General features: G+C 42.0%; 1 protein-coding gene across 1 annotated transcript in view; it reads right to left on the bottom strand.

The window, feature by feature from the left end:
- The window catches only part of cacna1c (calcium channel, voltage-dependent, L type, alpha 1C subunit), a gene marked incomplete at both ends in the record, with an annotated part of 172,676 nt that overhangs the window by 110,529 nt on the left and 42,616 nt on the right, over window positions 1–19,531 (bottom strand). The window contains 2 exons of the mRNA XM_084573937.1: window positions 37–142; window positions 5,649–6,084. Of these exons, the coding sequence (XP_084430063.1) occupies window positions 37–142; window positions 5,649–6,084 (542 nt within the window). The remainder of the gene's footprint in view (window positions 1–36; window positions 143–5,648; window positions 6,085–19,531) is intronic.

Here is a 19,531-nt window from a genome sequence, read left to right as displayed (position 1 = left end):
AGCTGTGAAGCAGTTTAAATATTGCGGACTACTCACCAGGTTGGAGTTGGTGGCATTCGAGTCATCCTCGGGGAAGGGGATGTAGACGGCTAAGGCCACACAGTTGGCGAAAATGGTCATCAAGATGATGATCTCAAATGGTCTGAGTGGAAGGTTAAGGAAGAGTTGAGTAGTGCACGGCACATTTACAGATCACCTACTTGGGTCCTTGTGGCTGACATTCAAGTGTGGATAATATCAGGCCTAACTGGGTTTCATTTCCCTGCCACTGGTTTTGGTGTGTTTAAAATATCAAACTATAAACCTCAGGCTCAAGTAGGTCTTAAAAGTTCCATAAAAAGCTCAACTAGAAAAGTCAGAATACTACAGACTGTGGCTTTTGACATTCCCAGATAGAATAAGTCTTCATATCAGGCTTGTTATTTCAACAAAGAAGCTAATACATCCTTGCATAAGCAGAAGTATATATACACACAGCAAAGTGCACAAGCAGTGTACACTAGTAGAGAGATCAAAGCCGTTGAGTTTGCCTTTTCGTTAACAATGAGACACATCGGGTAACTTAGGGAGCTCTTTGTGCGTACGGGGGGGAGTTGAGAGAGACAGTGCATGCCCTAATATGGGTGCGGTAAGGAGCAGGCCTGTCGCGTGGAAGACGGGATGTGGACGGAGAAAGAGTGAGAGCAAGATGGAATGAGAGAGAGGAGAGACACAGAGGGTTTTTATTTGGAGCGGTCCTTGAGAGGGGACTGACCTCATTATTTTGGGCCTCAGAGAGAGAGCGAGAGAGAGAGGAAGAGATAGAGAGAGCGAGAGGAAGAGAAAAAGGGAGAGAATGTGAAGGAGAGCTAGAGGAGGTCTGGTTTTCATCAACACAATTGCAAACTGCCACTGCTGTCACCTCCCCTCCACTTCTTTTTGTCCTCCCTCTGCTCTCTCCTGCTCTTTCCTTTGTCCTGTACTTTTATCCTCTCCTATCTTTCTCTCGGATGCACGTGAAATAAGTCAAGACTCAGCACCTCACGGTATTAAATAAACATCCAAGTACTGATAAGTTGAACCTTAAAATCCAGAAGGCAAACCCCAAGCAAACTTCTGTGAGTTTTAGCTGACATTAACTTTCAATGTATTGCATCACACTGTAAATGAAGGGGGTTTCCTTTCCTGGTTATATTTGCTGCTTTGATTCTGACTTGGAAGTAGCAACTTTGCAGCTGTGTTGCTATGCTGTAACAACTGGTAATGGACCTCAGTGTATGGAAAGTTTGGAAAAGTGCTACTGACAGGAAGAAAAAAAGAAACATTGATCATGCATTTAGTAGGAGACAGATGGTAATCTGCGCCCTATTCAGACAAGTTAATGGTGACAAGTAACTGAGGAAATGACCAACGCCAGAACGCAAAATCAAAGGATTACTGGCAATAAAAAAAGGCAGACTGTGACATCAGCTCAGGTCGCCTGTGTCTGGAAAAAGCAGAACAAGAACAAGTCACAAAGACAAACAGCCAAAGGCCAGCTTGCACCTACGTTATGCAACTGGGTGAAAGGCAGTAGCTGTTTATATCAGCCGTCATTCATTCAAAGGAGGTGGCCGCATAAAATACTTTTAGCTAGGAGGCTATGACGCTAGGAAGGGCTACGTAGAGAGCTGACATTCCTCAATCATGTTGATAATGTCTTTTAGTTTGTTTAGTTTTATCACTTCCGTGTCTCTTCTCACACCCTGGATCATAGGTGACTAACCAATCCTGGTTATCTCTCTGACCAACTCGTTCAGCTACTGATTCAATATGGTGAATAGGCTGAAAAGACACCAACAGGGGTCCTAGTGGGGGACGGGGGATGGGGGACTAGAGCCAGCACATCACAGAAGGGTCACAGACATGATGTATCACGTCCTTTAATCAATCTGTTCTTTCAACTGCATTACCCTTCATTAATAATGGAGTGTTGGCAAGAATAAAAACATTAACCACAGAGAGGTAAATGCCTTCATCAACAACCGTCTGCAGGTGTACATTACCAACACTGACTAAGTTATGTTTTTCTGTACAAAAGCAAGAATCATCTTTCGGGCACACATGGAATATCCACATTTATAAGTAAACACAAACTCCGAGAATCTGATTTACAGATGTGAGAAATAAATCAACGACATGTTCTGTTTTCACCACAAGGCCGTAACCACGTTTTGATTTACACGATCTTGTAATCTCAGAGGGAGTTTTTCAGACATTCGGATGTTTTAGGGCCAGCTCCGTAGTCAGTCAAGAGGGAGCAAGAGGGAGACAAAAAAAATAATCTCTCCATTTTCATGGAGGAGCAAATATTGTGTTTATGTTTGGATTAAGGAGTGACCCTTAGACATCGTGGGCCGCAGGATTGTTCAGCTCATTCAGTCTGGGACCAGAATGTATCAAAGTTAATCACTCACCCTTGTACCGAGGGCTCATTAAACTCACTTCAGACATGCGGAGACCCACTGAAAAACAGGCTTGTGACTCACTCTGGGTTCCTGACCCATAATTTTAAAAAACCCTTGAGGTCTGCTTCCATCAACATGATAATAAATCTACTGTCTGCTGTTGCTGTTGAGAGGAAAACAACATTTGGAGGAAATTCTGGAGGTCAGAGCGAAGAAAAAAATCAAGCGTTAAGTGTATTATTATCGTATTAATTAACAAAAAGAGAACAATAAATAAACTAAAATTGAAAGCAGCATCTATGTAGAACTGTTAACATATAAATTCATATTTTTAACTCTATAGCAACTGTATATATGCCACACAGGGACTGCGTCCACTCCAGGAAGCTGCTATTTTCTGATTTGGCCCACACAAACGCCACATGCAGCGCAGAATAACACAGACAATCTCGTCTCTTGACAAAAGTACGTGGTATAGTGACACAATCTGAGAAAGTTAGCTAAACCCTCTGTTGTGTTATGCGGAGAATGTCCATCTGTTTTCCCGATCGAGTTAAAAACGCATGCAAACAGAACAACCGCTGATGTGACCTAATGCGACGAGCTGTTTCCTAGGAAATGTGTGTGTGTATGCGTGCTGTGGGCGTGTTTGTAAACGCACCCAATGACACCTCTTCAAAACTGCCACTTAGCGTGATTTCATATAGAGAACATGGTAGTTAGGCATAGCTGCCTCCTTGTCTCTTGCACTGACCTTGCAGTGTGCAGGTAATGCTTAAATGCTATAATTACACAGCGCGTGAGAGTGCCGCGTGTCTGTGTGCGTCCGCCCTTTGTCATCTACGGGTGTAAGTGTGTGTGCGTGTTCTCTCAAAGAGTGTTAATGCGTGCTCTCAGCCAGGTCTGAGGGTATTTGTATGCGTGTTTGTACGTGTGTGTGCCTGCGCGTGAGCTCAGACAGGCCCGGTCGACCTGTTGAGAGCAGTAGCTGTTGTCATGGTAACAGAGGAGGGAAAGAGGAAGATTTCGGATCTGCTATCTCTAGAGACAGATGCACTCGCAGACACGCATGCATGTAGAAAGCATATATATATAGAATATAAACAAAAACAATCAATATCTGTAAACATAAAACAAACATACGGCATATGGAGTCACCCACGGGCTAATATTCGGACACACGCCCAACCTACAGAGAGGAAGGATATCCCATAATAGAACTGTCAGATGTAGCCGCTTGTCCTGTGAAGGGTAACGGGCGAGAGGCGGGGTACACCCTGGACAGGTCGCCAGTCTATCACAGGGCTAAGCATTTAGTTAATTTTATTCTTTTTTTGCTTCTACTGCGCTTTTCTGTTTTATTTGGGGGGCTCAGACTTAATTGTTTTGAGCCTTTTCTCATTTTTTTTCAGCTGCCACTTTCCACAAGAGCCCACTTTAACGTCCCTCTTCTTCCTTTCACTTATCTCAATCCCATCTCCATCCCTCTTTCGTTCTCTATCTCCCTTCCCAGCCTTCAGAGCTGCTTAAATGAATGATTCTGTGAATTGTGGGTAATGATCTGAACCCTCATCAGTCACCGGATGAGACTGTTCCAGTGACCCTGAGGGTTTATTCATAATTCCTTTCTATTAATTTGTCCTTTATTTAACAGTTGTGACGTTACGACTACCAACAACGTTATTATACACTTTCAGATCTTTCTTTTTCCTTTCTTTTTTCTTTGGTTAATTTCAGAAAAATACATCTGCTGTGTGAGTGATATGTCTGATAAAACGTGAACGGTGAACTGAAGAGCCTGGACTTCCACATCAAAGTGAGCTAAACCATCAAAACAACTGCAGGACTAAATTAGACCAAACGGTAATTTTGAAGTTCTTTGATAAATACACAGGCTGACAAGAATGTTAAAAATAATTATGGCACCATTGGTCACAGGATATTTAACACAGTCTTCCTGTCATAGATAATTACTTCTCCTTCTGATACTGAAAAAATCTTTTTGATTTGTTCTACTAACTGTGAAAACTTCTTTTACAGTTACACTTATACATATTATTGTGACACGTGTACCAGTTTGCATTTTAACAGTTTGGTACTGATTCATTGTAATTCCATAATTCACTAATGCAGCCTCTTTCCAACACAAGCGCAAACACGTCTGATTCATCTTCACCATTTCACTCTGCCTTTCACTTGTCTTCACCCCGATAATCCCTCTGTTCTCTGCAATTAGCCCTCCACCACCACCCCGCCCCTCACTCATTATTTGCCCTCCCTCTACCATGTAATTTTTCTAGTTTACCTTTCCCATCCTCCTCTCAATCTGTCTTTTTCTCCTCAGCCCCATTACCGCTCCTGTCGACGTCCACGTCCTGCCCACATCCCTGCCCTTCTCATTTCCCTGACTCCTCCTCCACTTCCCCCCCTCGGGACGCTGTGTGCTGAGTCGATGCTCATGTGGACCTGCACCTATTATTGATTGCTCTGACTGTGACACGGACCATTTCTGTCTCGCTTCCTTTAGGGTCGACCAAGTCATTACATTTGGGAGCTTAAAAATAAAACGAAAACAGAGGAGAGGAGGGACAGAAAGGAAGAACGGATGAAAGGACAGTAAGGAGTAATGGATTTGGATGTACAGAAGGAGAGGTGGATAATAAAAGTTGAGTGAGACCCCTGTGCGGAGGACGGAGGAAGCAAAGGAGGAATAGAGGCGTGGTTAGACCTGAGGGAGAGAGGATGAATGCGTTGGAAAGAGCCCGGGGAGACAGCTATGCTGAGGAGAGGCGTCAAAGAGGGATGAAAATGACACAATTTGTTTTATCCTCCTGTGAGAAAACGGAAACAAAGAGGATAAGATGAAAGAGGGGAGTAGAAAAAGAAAGAGGGGGGAAAGGGCAGTCAGGGAAAAGGGAGATGGGATTAAGACGACCAAGTGGAGAGGGGGAAATCACGCTTATTGAGAGTTAGAGGACAGAGGAGAGATTGATTAAAGCCCCACATGGATGGAATTAAAATTACTGGGAGAGGTGGGGGATGAAATATTCCCTGTGGTCCACTGGTGCAATTTAACCCATCATAGTGAATGGGTTTTTAAACTTTGGGAAATTTGCGGATATGGTCTGTAATAGTCATGGACCTTAAGTAGAAAACAGGGCCCATAATAAGATGCTACAACATCACACTTAGGTGTCAGAGTCGTGGTTAGTTAAAGGATACTTCCACTCTACGATGCTGATGCAGGCCCGGCGGATGGGGTTCTTGAGCGTGAGACAGAGCAGGGCCCGTGGCGGCCTTGTGGCAGTCGTCGTGGTCTGTTTCTTGGGTTTCGAGCTGTAGTGTTGCCTCTTCCTTTGCGTAGAGCTGGCCGTAGAGATGGGCCCGCCCCCTCCCGCCCCAAGCCCCGCCCCTCCGCCCGATGCGGCGTTGCCCATCAGCTTTGCCTGCCGCGCAGCGTCGATGGCCGCCTGCCAGCTCAGGGCCGCCCCCGGCGTGGGGATGTGCTCCGGAGCCAGGCCAACCACGCCCACCCCGTGGTTGACCCCGCCCCCTCCTCCTCCTCCACCATGGTCGCCGTGGCTGCCGCCACTGTGCTCGTTGGTCAAGCCAGGGGGAGGAGGGCGGGGAAGAGGGGGAGGAGGAGAGTAGTCGGAGCCTGGAGGAGAGAGAAACAGGAAGGGAAAGAGAGAGAAGACAGATTGTTAGCATCAGTAAGCTCATAGATCCTTGAGTGCGTAAGCTGTTGATTTAATGCATCACATATGCTTCTTTGAAGTTCACACTTTGTTCCAATTTTCTGGTTTGCAGAGGCTGATCATGTTTGAGTAGTTGACGATGTTGTGGCCTTTATATTTCTGTTAGATACTAGTCATCTCATTAGAGCCCTAACGCATTCCCATGTGTGAAGGAAATAATAAAGCAAACTGGGTAGTGTTGATGATCTGACTAGTTTCTGAGCTTCATCTGTGCCCAACATTAAACACTGTTGAATTTGAACTCGTATAAATCTCTTAATGACACTTTAAGGACTACACATCTACTACAAGAAAGCATTACAAGACTACGCACAATAAATACATGTAATAGAATAAAAGACAAGAATAATGTTAGAGAGAGTCGAGACGCAGAATTGCAATAATCTCAGTAAGATTAGATAGTTTCACTCATTCAATTTGTCGGCATAAGACTGAGACTTGTAAGGGAGAGCGGATTATCCATACCGTATGCTTAGCCAGATTACAGACAGCTATAATATCCTCTCAGCCCCACTTCCCTCTGACATCCGAACAAGGATTGCGCAAATGTTCTCACCCTGCACTAGATTACACACTCAAATTGTGTGCCATTTTCAGGTTTATGGGTGAAAAATTCTTATTAACACAAAAGCTAATTGCGTAAGAACACAGGAAATATTCCTAAAGATGAAGAACAACTATGTTTTATGGTAATTAATGCATATTTCTGATACACGTTTAGCTCTGATAAACATATGCTGGTTCCAAACAAAATTGCATTTGACCAGATGAAGTTCCCAATGTCAAATACGCAAATCTCTTGAAGTACATATCTTTCAACGGATCCGAAAATTATAAGAGCCGCTGTAAAGTTAATCCAACCTGTGCTGTCGGCAGAGATAAGGAGACACGGAGAGAGAAAGTGATGCACAGCGGTTAGAGAGAAGAGGACGAGAGAGACAGACTTATCCAGTCGGCTCTGTACAATTACAGGGCATTTACAATATCTGCTGAAATCCCGCCGCTTCAGTGCTTAAAGGTTGTACGTATGCACTCACACTGGGTGATGGTTTGAGAATCACATGCACAGTACTGTACATCACAGATAACTATTATATGCACACGTTGCAAGCTAATAGTTGCATTTATCACTCCATAAGTACAAAAGTAGAGTGTCATTTAAGCCAGGAGCACATTCGAGCTGGCTTTCAGGCGAATAAAATACTTGCTGCTGCTGCTACAGGCGCAGAGTCTGATTACTCAAAGACACCTTACAAAGGTCCTGTTATTGCTCATACAGCATTTAGCAAGTTACCTGGAAAATGTAATCAATTACTCCTCGCTAATCAATCCTCGTTCAAATATTCCCTTCTTTGCTTCCTCTTATTTATCCATGTAAAGCCAACACGCGCACACACATTGCATCTTCTCTAGCATCTTAACACTGGCGAAAGAAGTACTGTATTCAGATCCTGCAATTAGATGAATGAAAAAAATACTTAATGACTCAGTAACACTGGAGCGTTCAAACAGCCACTTAAACATCTGCCCCAGATATGCTCAAAGCTACATTAAAAGGCACTTAACTACAAGCTTTACTTTACTAAAACATCAACCAAGCTTTGTTATCAGAGGACATCCTTGAAACTAAAGCTGCTAAAGGCATCTTAGTTAGCCATCATTAATGTTATAATTTACACCTGTGGTTTCCATACTAGCCAAAGCTATGTACTCCAGTCAGAGTATTGTTATATTTAATAATGGAATTATTGATACTGACACTTCATTTCATTAAAGAAAATATGGTGGTGGACAAACATTAGTTTAAATACTATTACTAAGTTCAAGGATGCTATCTTGATAGATATGCTAACCAAATAACACCAAAATGGCTAGAAATATTAGTAGTTTGCATTATTTTATGCTCCTGAAAAGAAAAGAAAAACAGTAAGAAGCACATAATGAAAATATTTAAGAACAATAATGTTCAAATTGCACTTAAGTATAGTATATTAATAGCAAAGGATATCTTTTTACAATAAAGTTTCCAATAAGTCCGCTAGCTAACCTATTTAGCCATTAGCGGCTAGTTAGCTTAGCCACCGGGACAACACGCAGCGCTACAGCAGTCAAGCAGCAAAAACGTGATGACACAACGACATAACAACAACTTACCGGTAAGTTAAAACATTTATATATTAGTCATTGTACTATATATCGGGGAAATACGGCAAATTAAGGGTTACCGGAAGGGGGAATCGTTCCTCCTTTTGCGCAGACTGTTAGCTTACAGACCCCGTCAACATTAGCTAACAGACTGCCAGCAGCTAGTGGCTAACAGTTTAGCTAGCTGACAGCTTCAGTTGAAGACTATTATATTGTAATTGCTCACTCTTATGGTTTATTTGAAAATAAATAAATAAATAAAAAGACATAGTCATAGACGACAAGAAATGGTCTGTTTTTAGTTATACTGTGTCTAATTCTTGATATTGGATAACTTACTAGAATGTCATGTTGGATGTTGTTGTATTGTTGGCGTTGCAGCTTGCTTGCTTTAATCCTGAAATTAGTTTATTTTTTACGTCTAGCCCTCTGTACCATTTGTTTGGATTTCTGCTGCATAAATAAACTTCATTGCTTTTATTGCCAAGAAAACAAAACTCCAGTGCCCTAAAGGAAGGTGTAACCTTAAAACAAATGCACAGACTAAACAACCTCACCAGAAATGTCTGCAAATATTTAGGAGCAGTGTGCTTTGAATGGAGCCATAATGTTCCTTTTTTTTTTTTAGGTTCACCGCCAGTGAAGTCACTTGGTATCAGATGCAGCTGTTCCTTATGGTAAATACAAGTGTGGTTTCAATTTTAAAGCTAACCTTTAATGTCATTATCTGGGTTATAGTACACTTTGTTTATTTTCTATAAATTTAGAGCCTGAATTTTGACTTTATACATTTTTGTCAATGAAAACAAACACCTATACATTTTTTGGGTGTGCATTAGTCCCACATGATTCTTTATGCTGGAAAATATCTTCCTTTTTCTCTCCGCCATCAGCTCCCTTGTGAGTTAATATCTGCTTCCTGTTGCATATTCTCTTCCCCTCACATTCTCTCACAAGCGCGTACACTCACACACACTCTTAATCACTTTCAGCATATTGTACTGCTGCGTGATCAGTTTATCTCGCACTGCCTGCCCCTCTCACAGGGCGCACCCCGCCGAGAGAGTGTGTGCGCTGCATGAGCGAGTGTGCGCGGATTAGAGTAAAACTTTAATAATACAGAGCTCACTAATCTGTCGGCCTCTCTTGCGTGTCTCTCTTGCGCGCCTGTCCCCCTCGCATGCATGTGCACGGTGTGTTTGTGCCGCACGACAGGCGGCGTGCTCACGTGAACGGCCATAATTCCATTAGCAGCTCTTTATGCTGCAGGAAGAAGTGCGGCATTTTTCTGTGGAAATAAGATTCTGAGTGGAGGAGAGAGGGAGGAGATGTAAAGGATGAGGGGATGGAGGAGGAACAGGGAAGAGGATGAAGGATGTTTAGAGGAGCAGGGAGAGAAGTAGAGTGGGATGGATAGGGAGAGTTATAGAATAAAGGCCGCAAACGTGAAAATGGGACAGAGATCTAGGAAATGGGTGGAGGACTTGGGTCCTTAACCACTTTCTCTGGTAATTTAGCCATGTATTATACTGATTCACTAATGGTGTTATGATGTTAGTGTAGCCACAGAAGACAAAGGGCTCTCTGGCACTTTAGTACTTTAGTAAATGCTATTCTGTGGTTTTCCACATCTATACACTTCCTTTATTTGTTGTGTTTGTGTTTGTATTTGCAGTTTTTGTTTGTGTTCGTTCCTAAATAATACAATAGGCATTTTTTTCAGCAGACGTTTTAACTTGTTTTAGTAAGAAAAGCTGAGGTCTTAAGCAAAACAACTCTAAAAGTATGTGACACTACGTGCAGTATTACACATTATTATATATATGTGTTTCAAAAAACAATAAAGTACAGCTCAGTTAAACGTATTCCAACATTGCTGCACAGTAGTAACGGGCTGATTGTGTCTGTGTGCTTTGTGACACTGTCTGACTTTCTAGATTGTACCTCACATCGTGCACAATACAAGCTGGTAGAGGCTCCTGCCCCCTGCGACTCTCTACAGGACCAGCAGTTATAAATGATGGATGGATGAAGTAAATGTGTACAAGCCAGCGATGCCATGCCAAATTTAAATAAAAACCTAGCTCATAATTAAGAATTAAACAGACGAAAGTTCCTGAAGCACTGGGACGGAGCAAAACAGTTTTATTAGACAGTCAGCATTCAGTCTAGCTGAACTCGAAGTGAACCTAACTGAGCGAACTCCAGTGTGAACTGAACTGCAGACTGTAATGAGCTGTGATACGAACTCAAGTCAGTGGAGCCGTTATCTGCTTAATGATAAAGACTGCGGAGACAGATGCTATCGCTGCAACTTCCAAACGCTGCAAAATGACACTGCTACACAAATAATACTCCACAGATCTTTCGATATAATATCGATCACCGGCAAAAATACAGCTACCCCAAGATTTGCATGCCAAATTCTCACGCTGATCATGCCCCTTTAATTGGCTCAGCCAGATAACGCACAAAGGAGAGGGCCAGTCAGATCGTCCGCAACCTAAAATCGGTTTCTGGCGTCATCTCCTCGTGTCCTTCTTTCTCGTCTTCATTCATCTTTTTCTTTTTTTTTCCACACTCCATCTGCTTTCCCTTCCCCTCCTTTGCCCGTCCCCAAGGGGATCTATTTGGGTGGACACTGAGGATGTAATTATCAGTCGATTAACTGATGATGACACCTGATCAGACACTAATTAATGGGAGAAACACACGCAGGCAATCATAACTTACAGCAGCTCTAACAATAATACCCAAAAGACATCTCATCTACATTGTAATTTGACCTCCTTCTGCTACTGTACTTCTTTTTCCTCCTCTTCCTCGCCATCTTTGCCAAATCCCTCTTCTTGCTCCTTCCTTCTCCGTTTCATTCCTCCATACCTATTAACAGTCACCCACCCTCCTTCCTAACACCGCTTCTCCTCTTCCTCTCCCTCTTTTCTCCCTAATCTATACAGCTGTCACTCCCTCCATTGACTCTCCAGCGGCAGACAAGTTCATTTTCAGCCGTGCACCCTTCCTCCTTCCAACCATTAATCTACCCCCTCTCATCTCTGCAGTTCTCTCTGTTCCTCCCGCTTTGCTGCTTCTCACTCTTCCTCCCATCACTTCCCTCTCTGTCATTTTCAAATAGCCGACAATTATTCTCCCTCTCTCTCGCTGTCACCCATGGTTGTAGCTGAAAAGAGCAGCTAGTCTGTCACAGATTTGACCCTCAAGACCTCTGCTTCCTCGCTGCCTCCAACAACCACTTAGATTCAGGCTAAAAAAAAAAAAAAAATGCTACGAAGGAGGTGAACCCCTCGCGTTATTTTAGTCATGAAGACCGCTTCTATGCTTTCCATGGCTTGTGTGACATCCCATCATGCTTAACCCTCATTATCATTGTCATCATAAATACCAGTTGTAGGCCTAATACTATTTTTATCCAGTTCATGTGTCACACTGACACACACACACATGCAGAGAGTTTATTCGCAAATACTACACATGTGAATTTCGCAGGCCACGTAACCCGTGTGTGTGCTCATGTGCGGTTCTCTCCCGAACCGTCCATATGTGCCCATTATCTGGCCGAGTGAGCACGGCACACAGACACACCTGCTACATTTCTACATGCATGCAAGATGCACAAACGCATGCTCCCGTTAACGGATAAATCGCGCACAAACACACCTGCTGTGACCCTTAATCTGTGACCATGCAGCCCACCTCATGAGGCAATTATGCTGAATTGTCCACACACAGGAACACATCAAGGAAAATTCACAGCAAATCACATGACTTAACGTTTAATTTTGCAGCAAATATTCACTATTACTAGACAAACCGTAAACACGCATATCAACATATGATTTTCCTTTTTGTGTGGTTATAAATGAGGTCATTCAAACAAAAGGTACGTTTACTTGTGTTGCTCAGACCTCATTTTCTTTAAAGGGCCTCCTTGCACCTTTCATCGCAGTGAGCGCTGGTTATAAAAACCCTGTTGTATATGGATTTATTCATTAAACTGTGATACGTTGGCGAAAGTGAAGTGGAGGGATATGTGTGTGTTGGTGGGGGGCGTATGCGCACACATGAGGTACATATGGCCGTAAAATGCCAAGGGAATACATGCGAATGAATTATGTGCTCAAGCTCCGTATTCAGCGGCACATTGTTCACTGTCACCTGGACTTTCTAGTTTATTACTGTGTGGCCCCACCCTGAAACTGTCAATCATGCTTCTGAGGCACTGATTGCTTGTTGTCTTCCTATTCCCAGGAGGTGAGGGAGGATTAGATTGGATGTCCTTGAGGGGTATAAAAAGCGGTCTGGATTTGCAGGCTTTTGCTCAAGAAAATTATTGTAATGGTGCTAAATCAAGGTGTGCATATCATGTGCAGTCTAGTTTCAGGCCCGGCTTTTAAGCTATTATGATTTAAAACAGTGTGATTCACCATTACATAGAATCCTCTCTGCGCCCTCTCATAAATGCTGTAGCTTCAGGAAATTAATCAAAGCAGCTCGCAGGGACTGTAAAATGCAGCTAATTGTCATTTATCCCTTTTCAAGTGACAATTCTTATAACAATGACGTATTATAGTAAATCCTCAGAGGGCTAACTTTAAGCTAAAGATAAGACTGCGTGGTTTTAAGCTGTTTAATACTTTGGAAAGTCAAGTCAAATCAGCCCCGTGGCTGGCTGCTTGAAAAGTCTGAGCCAAATCCTGCAAGGTCTTATTTTTTTTTTTTACATGACACAGTGAAGAGTGAATTTCACGTCAGAATAAAGAACTGAAATATTAATAAGATCAATACGTTTGATGACTTGACTGCTTGCTACTTAACTAAATCAACAGACAAACACAGTAGCAGCAACATGTGTGTATCCCAGAGGCATAGACCAGTTTTGCATGACATACACCCACCATGTTTTGCCGCTTTGCTTTCCAATAAAGAGAAATTCACAAACCACTCAGCATGAACATCTAACATTAAAGCAGCAAATAACTGTCTGCTTAGTCACGTCTCCTCAACATGAGAAATTCGTTTTTAATTTTTAATTTTTACTCACTATCCAGAGGGACAGATTCGTCCAAGGAATAAACCGATACTGCTCAGTTTGAATAATATAGAGGATATGAAGTGTAGGACATCAGGTGCTAATTAGTAACCATGTTGCGTCTCCTTTTAAAAACAATACATATTTAACCAAGACAATGATCAATCAGGAAATAGGACAAGGAAATAAAAAGAAACAGCTGGCCCCGCTTTGTCTAAAGGCAACGAATTCTGAATGCACTGAACACTTCTAAAGTTCACTACTTAACACATAACAAATGAGCATTTTAATTTGTACAGATACTAAATTAAAAAGAAAACGATACCACAATATCCAAACAGGACAGAAATGCTTCTTCAGAGCTGACGAATAAGAATATTATGACTGGACTTGTTGAACGTATGAGTAAGATTGTTCCTAGTTGTGACTATCTGGATTTTGACTGCTAATTGGCATGGGAATAAAAGAGGGGGTCACTCGTTTGTTTTTGACCAAGATGAGATATTAAAGCACTTTTAAATCTTAGAGGTCAGCATTACAACTGTAGCTGTAGGTGTCAAATACAGTCAAGTGCAACAAATGTCATCTAAGTGATGTAACTGCAAACTATGGGCGATGGTAGACAAAGTCAAGATACATGTACGAGTAGAAATAGTAGAAAAGTCACTCTTCTTTGAGTCATGACAAATCTCATGTCAGCGTCAACATCAGCCTCCCTCCTTGAAACATAAGGAGCTGTGATAGACACGAAGGATGAATGCGGGGGTGAAGGACGCGAGAGAGACCGATGGAGAAAAGGAAGAGAAAACAAAGGACTTACAGAGAAGGGAAAAGTCAGACTGAGAATGGAGGAGGAGGACAGAAAGAGTGAAAGAGTGATAGAGATACGCACAGAAGAGGAGGAGGAGACGGAGGAGAAGCAAGGAGAGGAAGGCTCGTTCACACTGCGCCTCCATGCCGACCTCACATACACACATATTCAAGCGCACACAGTGCAGGCAGCAGATATTAATAACTCCTTATTAATATTCATCTGCAGTGGAGAGATGTGAGGCCAGAGTAACCCAGATACAAACTGTCTCTCTACCTGTCTCTCTGTCTCTCTCTCTCTCTGTGCGTTCCTACTTATATGTAATGTGCGTGATCTCTGGCAGCCTTAGCAATGTACATATTAAACATTAGCTGACACTTTGATCCAATTTGCAGTGACTAAAGCAGTACAAACAGCTTCTTTTGCTGCACAATGAGGACACCCACAGTCCTACTGTAGGGTCTATTAGATAGGTAGGTCAAGAGCCAAAATATCGGCCCTTGAATTCCTCAGAATAATACATCTGATGGCCATGTATTTTCTTTAATGTAGAGAAACTGACATAATTAGTTTGATGTGTCTATTGGTACATGTGGCATTGTTCTATCTTCTTTCCCTTTTCACTGTAAACTCTCCTCCATAACCTCCAGTAGAATTAATTTCCTTCTTTTTCTACTCTGTCTTCTTTGTCATGCTCACTAGCCGCCCTTCACATCGGTGCCCGGCCATTGTGCCCTTTAGTAATGTAAAGGGCACGATGGCCGGGCGCCTACATTGTATTGCATATGCCATTCAGACATGCTCTCATCTCAAGTGCCTTCCGGTAAAGTAATTGCATGTGTTCTGTAGCCCCGCTGAATGGAAATCCTCACCTTGACAAGGTCATATGATGCAAAACCAACTGAGGCATGCACGACCACCTGTACAGCGCAGGTTCAAGCTGTGCCCGGAAAACGCTTATTTTCTATCGTTTTACTGCATGAACGTAGACGTCCCACTTATTATTGATGACTTTCTAGACACCGACTGAGCAACACTGTTCCATTACAGGATCTGCATATCATAAAATATGCAAAAACCGATATATACTGCATATTTACTGCAGTCTTATGTCTGGAACTTCACTTAATAATGTGCAGTGGATCGGCACTGTTAGGCACCACCTGTATTATACGAAAGGTCTGTGTTTAAATTACCGTAATAACGCAGATATTGGATTTAGCGACAAATAGCAGCAGCCTGTACCATTCGTGTGTAGGAATACGAGACAAAATGCTGTTGAGACGTTGTATTCTATGGACAAATGCATGTAAGATTAAGTAAAGTATCCCCGATACCGGGTTTTGACCAACTCTCTTAATACAACTGTAAATCTCCATGGTCTAAAAAACCAAGAGCACAAACACTGAGTTATAAACGGTGGCGGTAACATCAATTTCTATTAGTGAACAACACCAATAGCTTCACATGCTACGTGAGTTGTACGTGCCGTTTTCTCCGTAAGATTAAATTCAACAGGTGCAGGTGAGCAACCAACGTGTGCGGAGGGTCTGGGTCTGCAGAGGTGGCTTTGGGGGGGTTGTTTGAAATGTGCAAAATTATTTCCAATTTGTTATGAGACTATGGCGGCGCAAATTAAAACCTAGCGGGCCGCCATAGCATTAACAATGTATGGGAAACCCTGCAATATAGTGTAAACTAATGGCACATATAACAACTCTTAAAGTCTACTTTTGTTTGCAACACCAGTCCCATTTAGAATACACTTAATTCAAAATGGAAATACATACACAGCACTTGAACTGGTGCAGTACAAATGCCAGTACCATTCTTAATATCCATCTGTATTTCCTACTTCATAGTTTTGGTTTCTCTCTCCATTTTCCTCTCTGTAAGAAATCTTACCGTACGCTTTAGCCCGAAAATATTTTAATGGTTTATTTCTGGTTTGATTGTTGCACGGTTGCAGTCGTATCGATTCCACAGCCAGGTTTTGAAAATATCATCAGCAAGAATCCAAACACTGATGGATGTCTCGCTTTGGATGCCGACACTGTCACTTTGGCAGTAAACCAAACCAGCTCTTGTTTAGTCGATCGTTGGCTTCTTCAAGTGCAAACACACACACCTGTTTCTGGTACAATATGTAAAATCTTCCAATTTCTCTGGGAAACTTAGTATTCTTAGCAAAATTAACACACTGTGTTATAAAAAACATCTTGAAACACCATGGCCTGGATACGACCAAACTTGCAAAGACCTGATACAAGCATATTTTCAAAGGGAAGCTATCTAAAATACAACACCTTATGGCACAATATAGTGGCCGTTCTTCCCGTCTGTTAGACCCCATTTGCAAACCTGTCAACAGCCAACTTGCAAGCTGTATCCTGTCAGAAGTAGCATCCTTACATTACACAAAATCTCCCTTTCAAGGTTGTTTCCTTGCTCCGTTGTCGAGGTTAAAGTCTTTGCCAACTGTACCAGAAGGGCTCACCAGTCTCACTCTTCTAAAAAAAAACAAAAAAAAACTGCATCCGTTGACAGCGCTTGGTGCCACTAACTGTTACAGCTGCTACAAGGTCAACAAGAGGTTAAAATGAAGCATAGCTCGTAGCAGTTCTAAAATGCTGGAAAAAAGCTGCATAGAGGAAGTGATAAATGATAAGTAAAGCTTCCCTTATGCCCTTTAGCAAGGAATGCAACCATCATCTTGCTCCAGCAGCCAGCAGTAGGAGGCTGTGGTTGCACTGGGCAGCTGCCAGGGAGGGGAGTGTGTGGAAAGTAGAAAGATTATTAAATCCACTTTAACTGCAGAGGGAAACAGATTTAATGTGGAAAATAAAACAAAAAGGTGTCTGTCTTTCCAAATATAGATCAGCTCTGCATTGCACCCTAATGACAAAGGTAGACAATAGAAGTATTGATTTCTGGTTTCTGTATTTGATAATGTAACTGGCTATATAGATTTTTTTATATAGATTTTTAACAACAACCCTCTATGGGAACCTGTTTCTTCATAATGAGGCAAAAAAAAGTCAAAAAACAGTGTTTTTGTTTATCTAAGAAGCAACAAATTAAAGTTTCACAGCCTCACAATCAATCTGCTATTTTTAATCTTCTATTAAAAGCTGAGTCAGATTGCCTTTCGCAGTATTACACAAATATGCACGTGTAGATTCGACTGAGCTTGTTTGGGATGCTCGACACAGGTTCCCTACCCGACTGCTGGTTCCTGAACTTTAACGGGCCCCCGAGGAGGAATCTGCACTTTAAAAAAAAGGAGGCTGCCACTTGTTAAACACAACATCATTAATAAGTAATTCTAAACAAAGCCGGTATAATACCAACCATATCATTATAACGTAAGCGTCTCATAAATGGAATGCAAATTTAGACCTTTTTTTATTTCAGGAAAAAAGCCCTGTAGCAGAATGATTTGGTGTTGGTTTATTTTGTCCTTTAAACGACTCAGCAACAGAAAACACACCGGTGCCGCACAGCTGTTCTGCAGACAAGACATCGCCAAAGCCTTACAACTAGTACAGAACATACCAGATACAGTAAAGCATAATTGATGACTGTATGCTGATCCGTACACACTCGTAGTGACTCTTAACGAAGCCCTCGCTTTCAAATAAATGCCCATGAAATAACAAAATTCCTTGTGTTGCATCCTTCATGCATCTTTCACGGTTCAGTTCAAATAGCCACATACCTTTGATCATGTCTAAATCTTTGGGTTGTTCAGCCACATGATTAGATTTTCAGCTCCTGGGCTGTCCTCTCGCAGCATCATGCAAATTATACACTCAGTTATGTATGAAGTTTTATAAAAAGCCACACTCGTAATTATACAGTTATAGGTTTGTAGCCTCGAGAGTCATACCCATGATCCATAATGCTCAGTGTGACTACCTCATGATGTGTGCTCCGTCTGAATGTGCTAAATCGTCTCCACTTTCCACTATACTATCTCACTGGGTATCTGTTTCACCAATCCCTTGTATTTGCACCATATGTTTGACCACATGGTTTTTATAGCTACACTGGTACCTGTTTAAAAGCCAATTCTGCAAATCTGCCCTACTCTGAGATACAAACAAAACACCTCCTATAAAAGTCTCCTTTTCCCTTTTTTTATATTCTTTGTGTCGACCGATTTCTTTTGCTCCAATTTCTTATTTTTTTAACACTTATTATAATAGACCTTATCTGATACCAGCACCTGAGAGATTAAACGCCAGAAGATGAAGGAACAGCGGCTAAACAGGCTAATTTATTTACTTGTATACAGTCAGATTGGAATTTTAAAACAGAACTGGATCTGAAGGAACGGTCAGAAACATTAAACGGTATAAATATGGTTTAAAAGCCTTTGGTTGATTTGAGAAAAGAAGAGAAACGAATATCTGAGGCACAGCACTGCACTGCAATCAAAAGTGTTGTAAAACGGTTAATAACTTTGCGCTGCCGCCGCTGCTGCTGAGGTCGTTAAGAAGAACACTCGTCATTATCTGCAGATCCGCCACAAATACAAATGGCCCTGAAACTATAAATGAAACTACAATTAACCACTATTAAGATTCCTTCAATAAAACCTTCATCAGCGGAGAAGATGGGAGACGAGGTGACGCCATTTTACTGCTGGGTCAATAAGTGTCCTCACAAGGAGGTACAGATACATTATGTGAGTACGTGCATGTGTGTCTCTGAGGACCCGGATTTAAGGACCCGAAGAGAAATTGTGGTCTGAAGTACAACACACCAGGGAGCCATCAAACGAAGCACATGTGCAGTAATGTCTTTGTGTGTTTCAAAGGAGACGACGCACTGCGCTTGTCTCCGCACTGGGTGTTGTCATGTTTAGAACAAAACATAAAGTCAGTGTGCTTGTATCCATGCGGGCCTGTGATTAATTGACGTGCCTACGAAGCAATAAAACGCTAATGAATGTGCTCTCATAGGTTAGCTCGACAGTCTGGCAACGCCACAGTCTCAGAGGGAGTGTTAAGTTTATGACTCAGGCTCTGCCATCCTGCACAGCCCCCATCAGGAGATGTGGGGCCATAAGAACAGAGGTAATAGGAGCGAAGCGCTTTTTTAATTTAGGTAATGCAACAGCTGGTTATTTGTATTAAAATATATAAGAAAAAAAAGATTAAAAAATGCAATTATTGTTTTTAATATATGGAAATGAAAAGGTTCCAGTTTGGTTACATCTATGACTCAGGTTAATGTTTAATAGGCCCAATTAGAGACAAAGAAAGGACACAGTGCAATAGATAAGGGTGCAACACTAGTACTGAACAATGAATGTCACGGTCCCTGTGCTTCACAA

Source organism: Chelon labrosus, assembly GCF_963514085.1.
Source record: "Chelon labrosus genome assembly, chromosome: 23".
In the NCBI taxonomy this organism is placed as follows: Eukaryota; Metazoa; Chordata; class Actinopteri; order Mugiliformes; family Mugilidae; genus Chelon; species Chelon labrosus.
The sequence above is the reverse complement of the archived record's forward strand: the minus strand, read 5'-3'. Positions and strand labels throughout refer to the sequence as shown.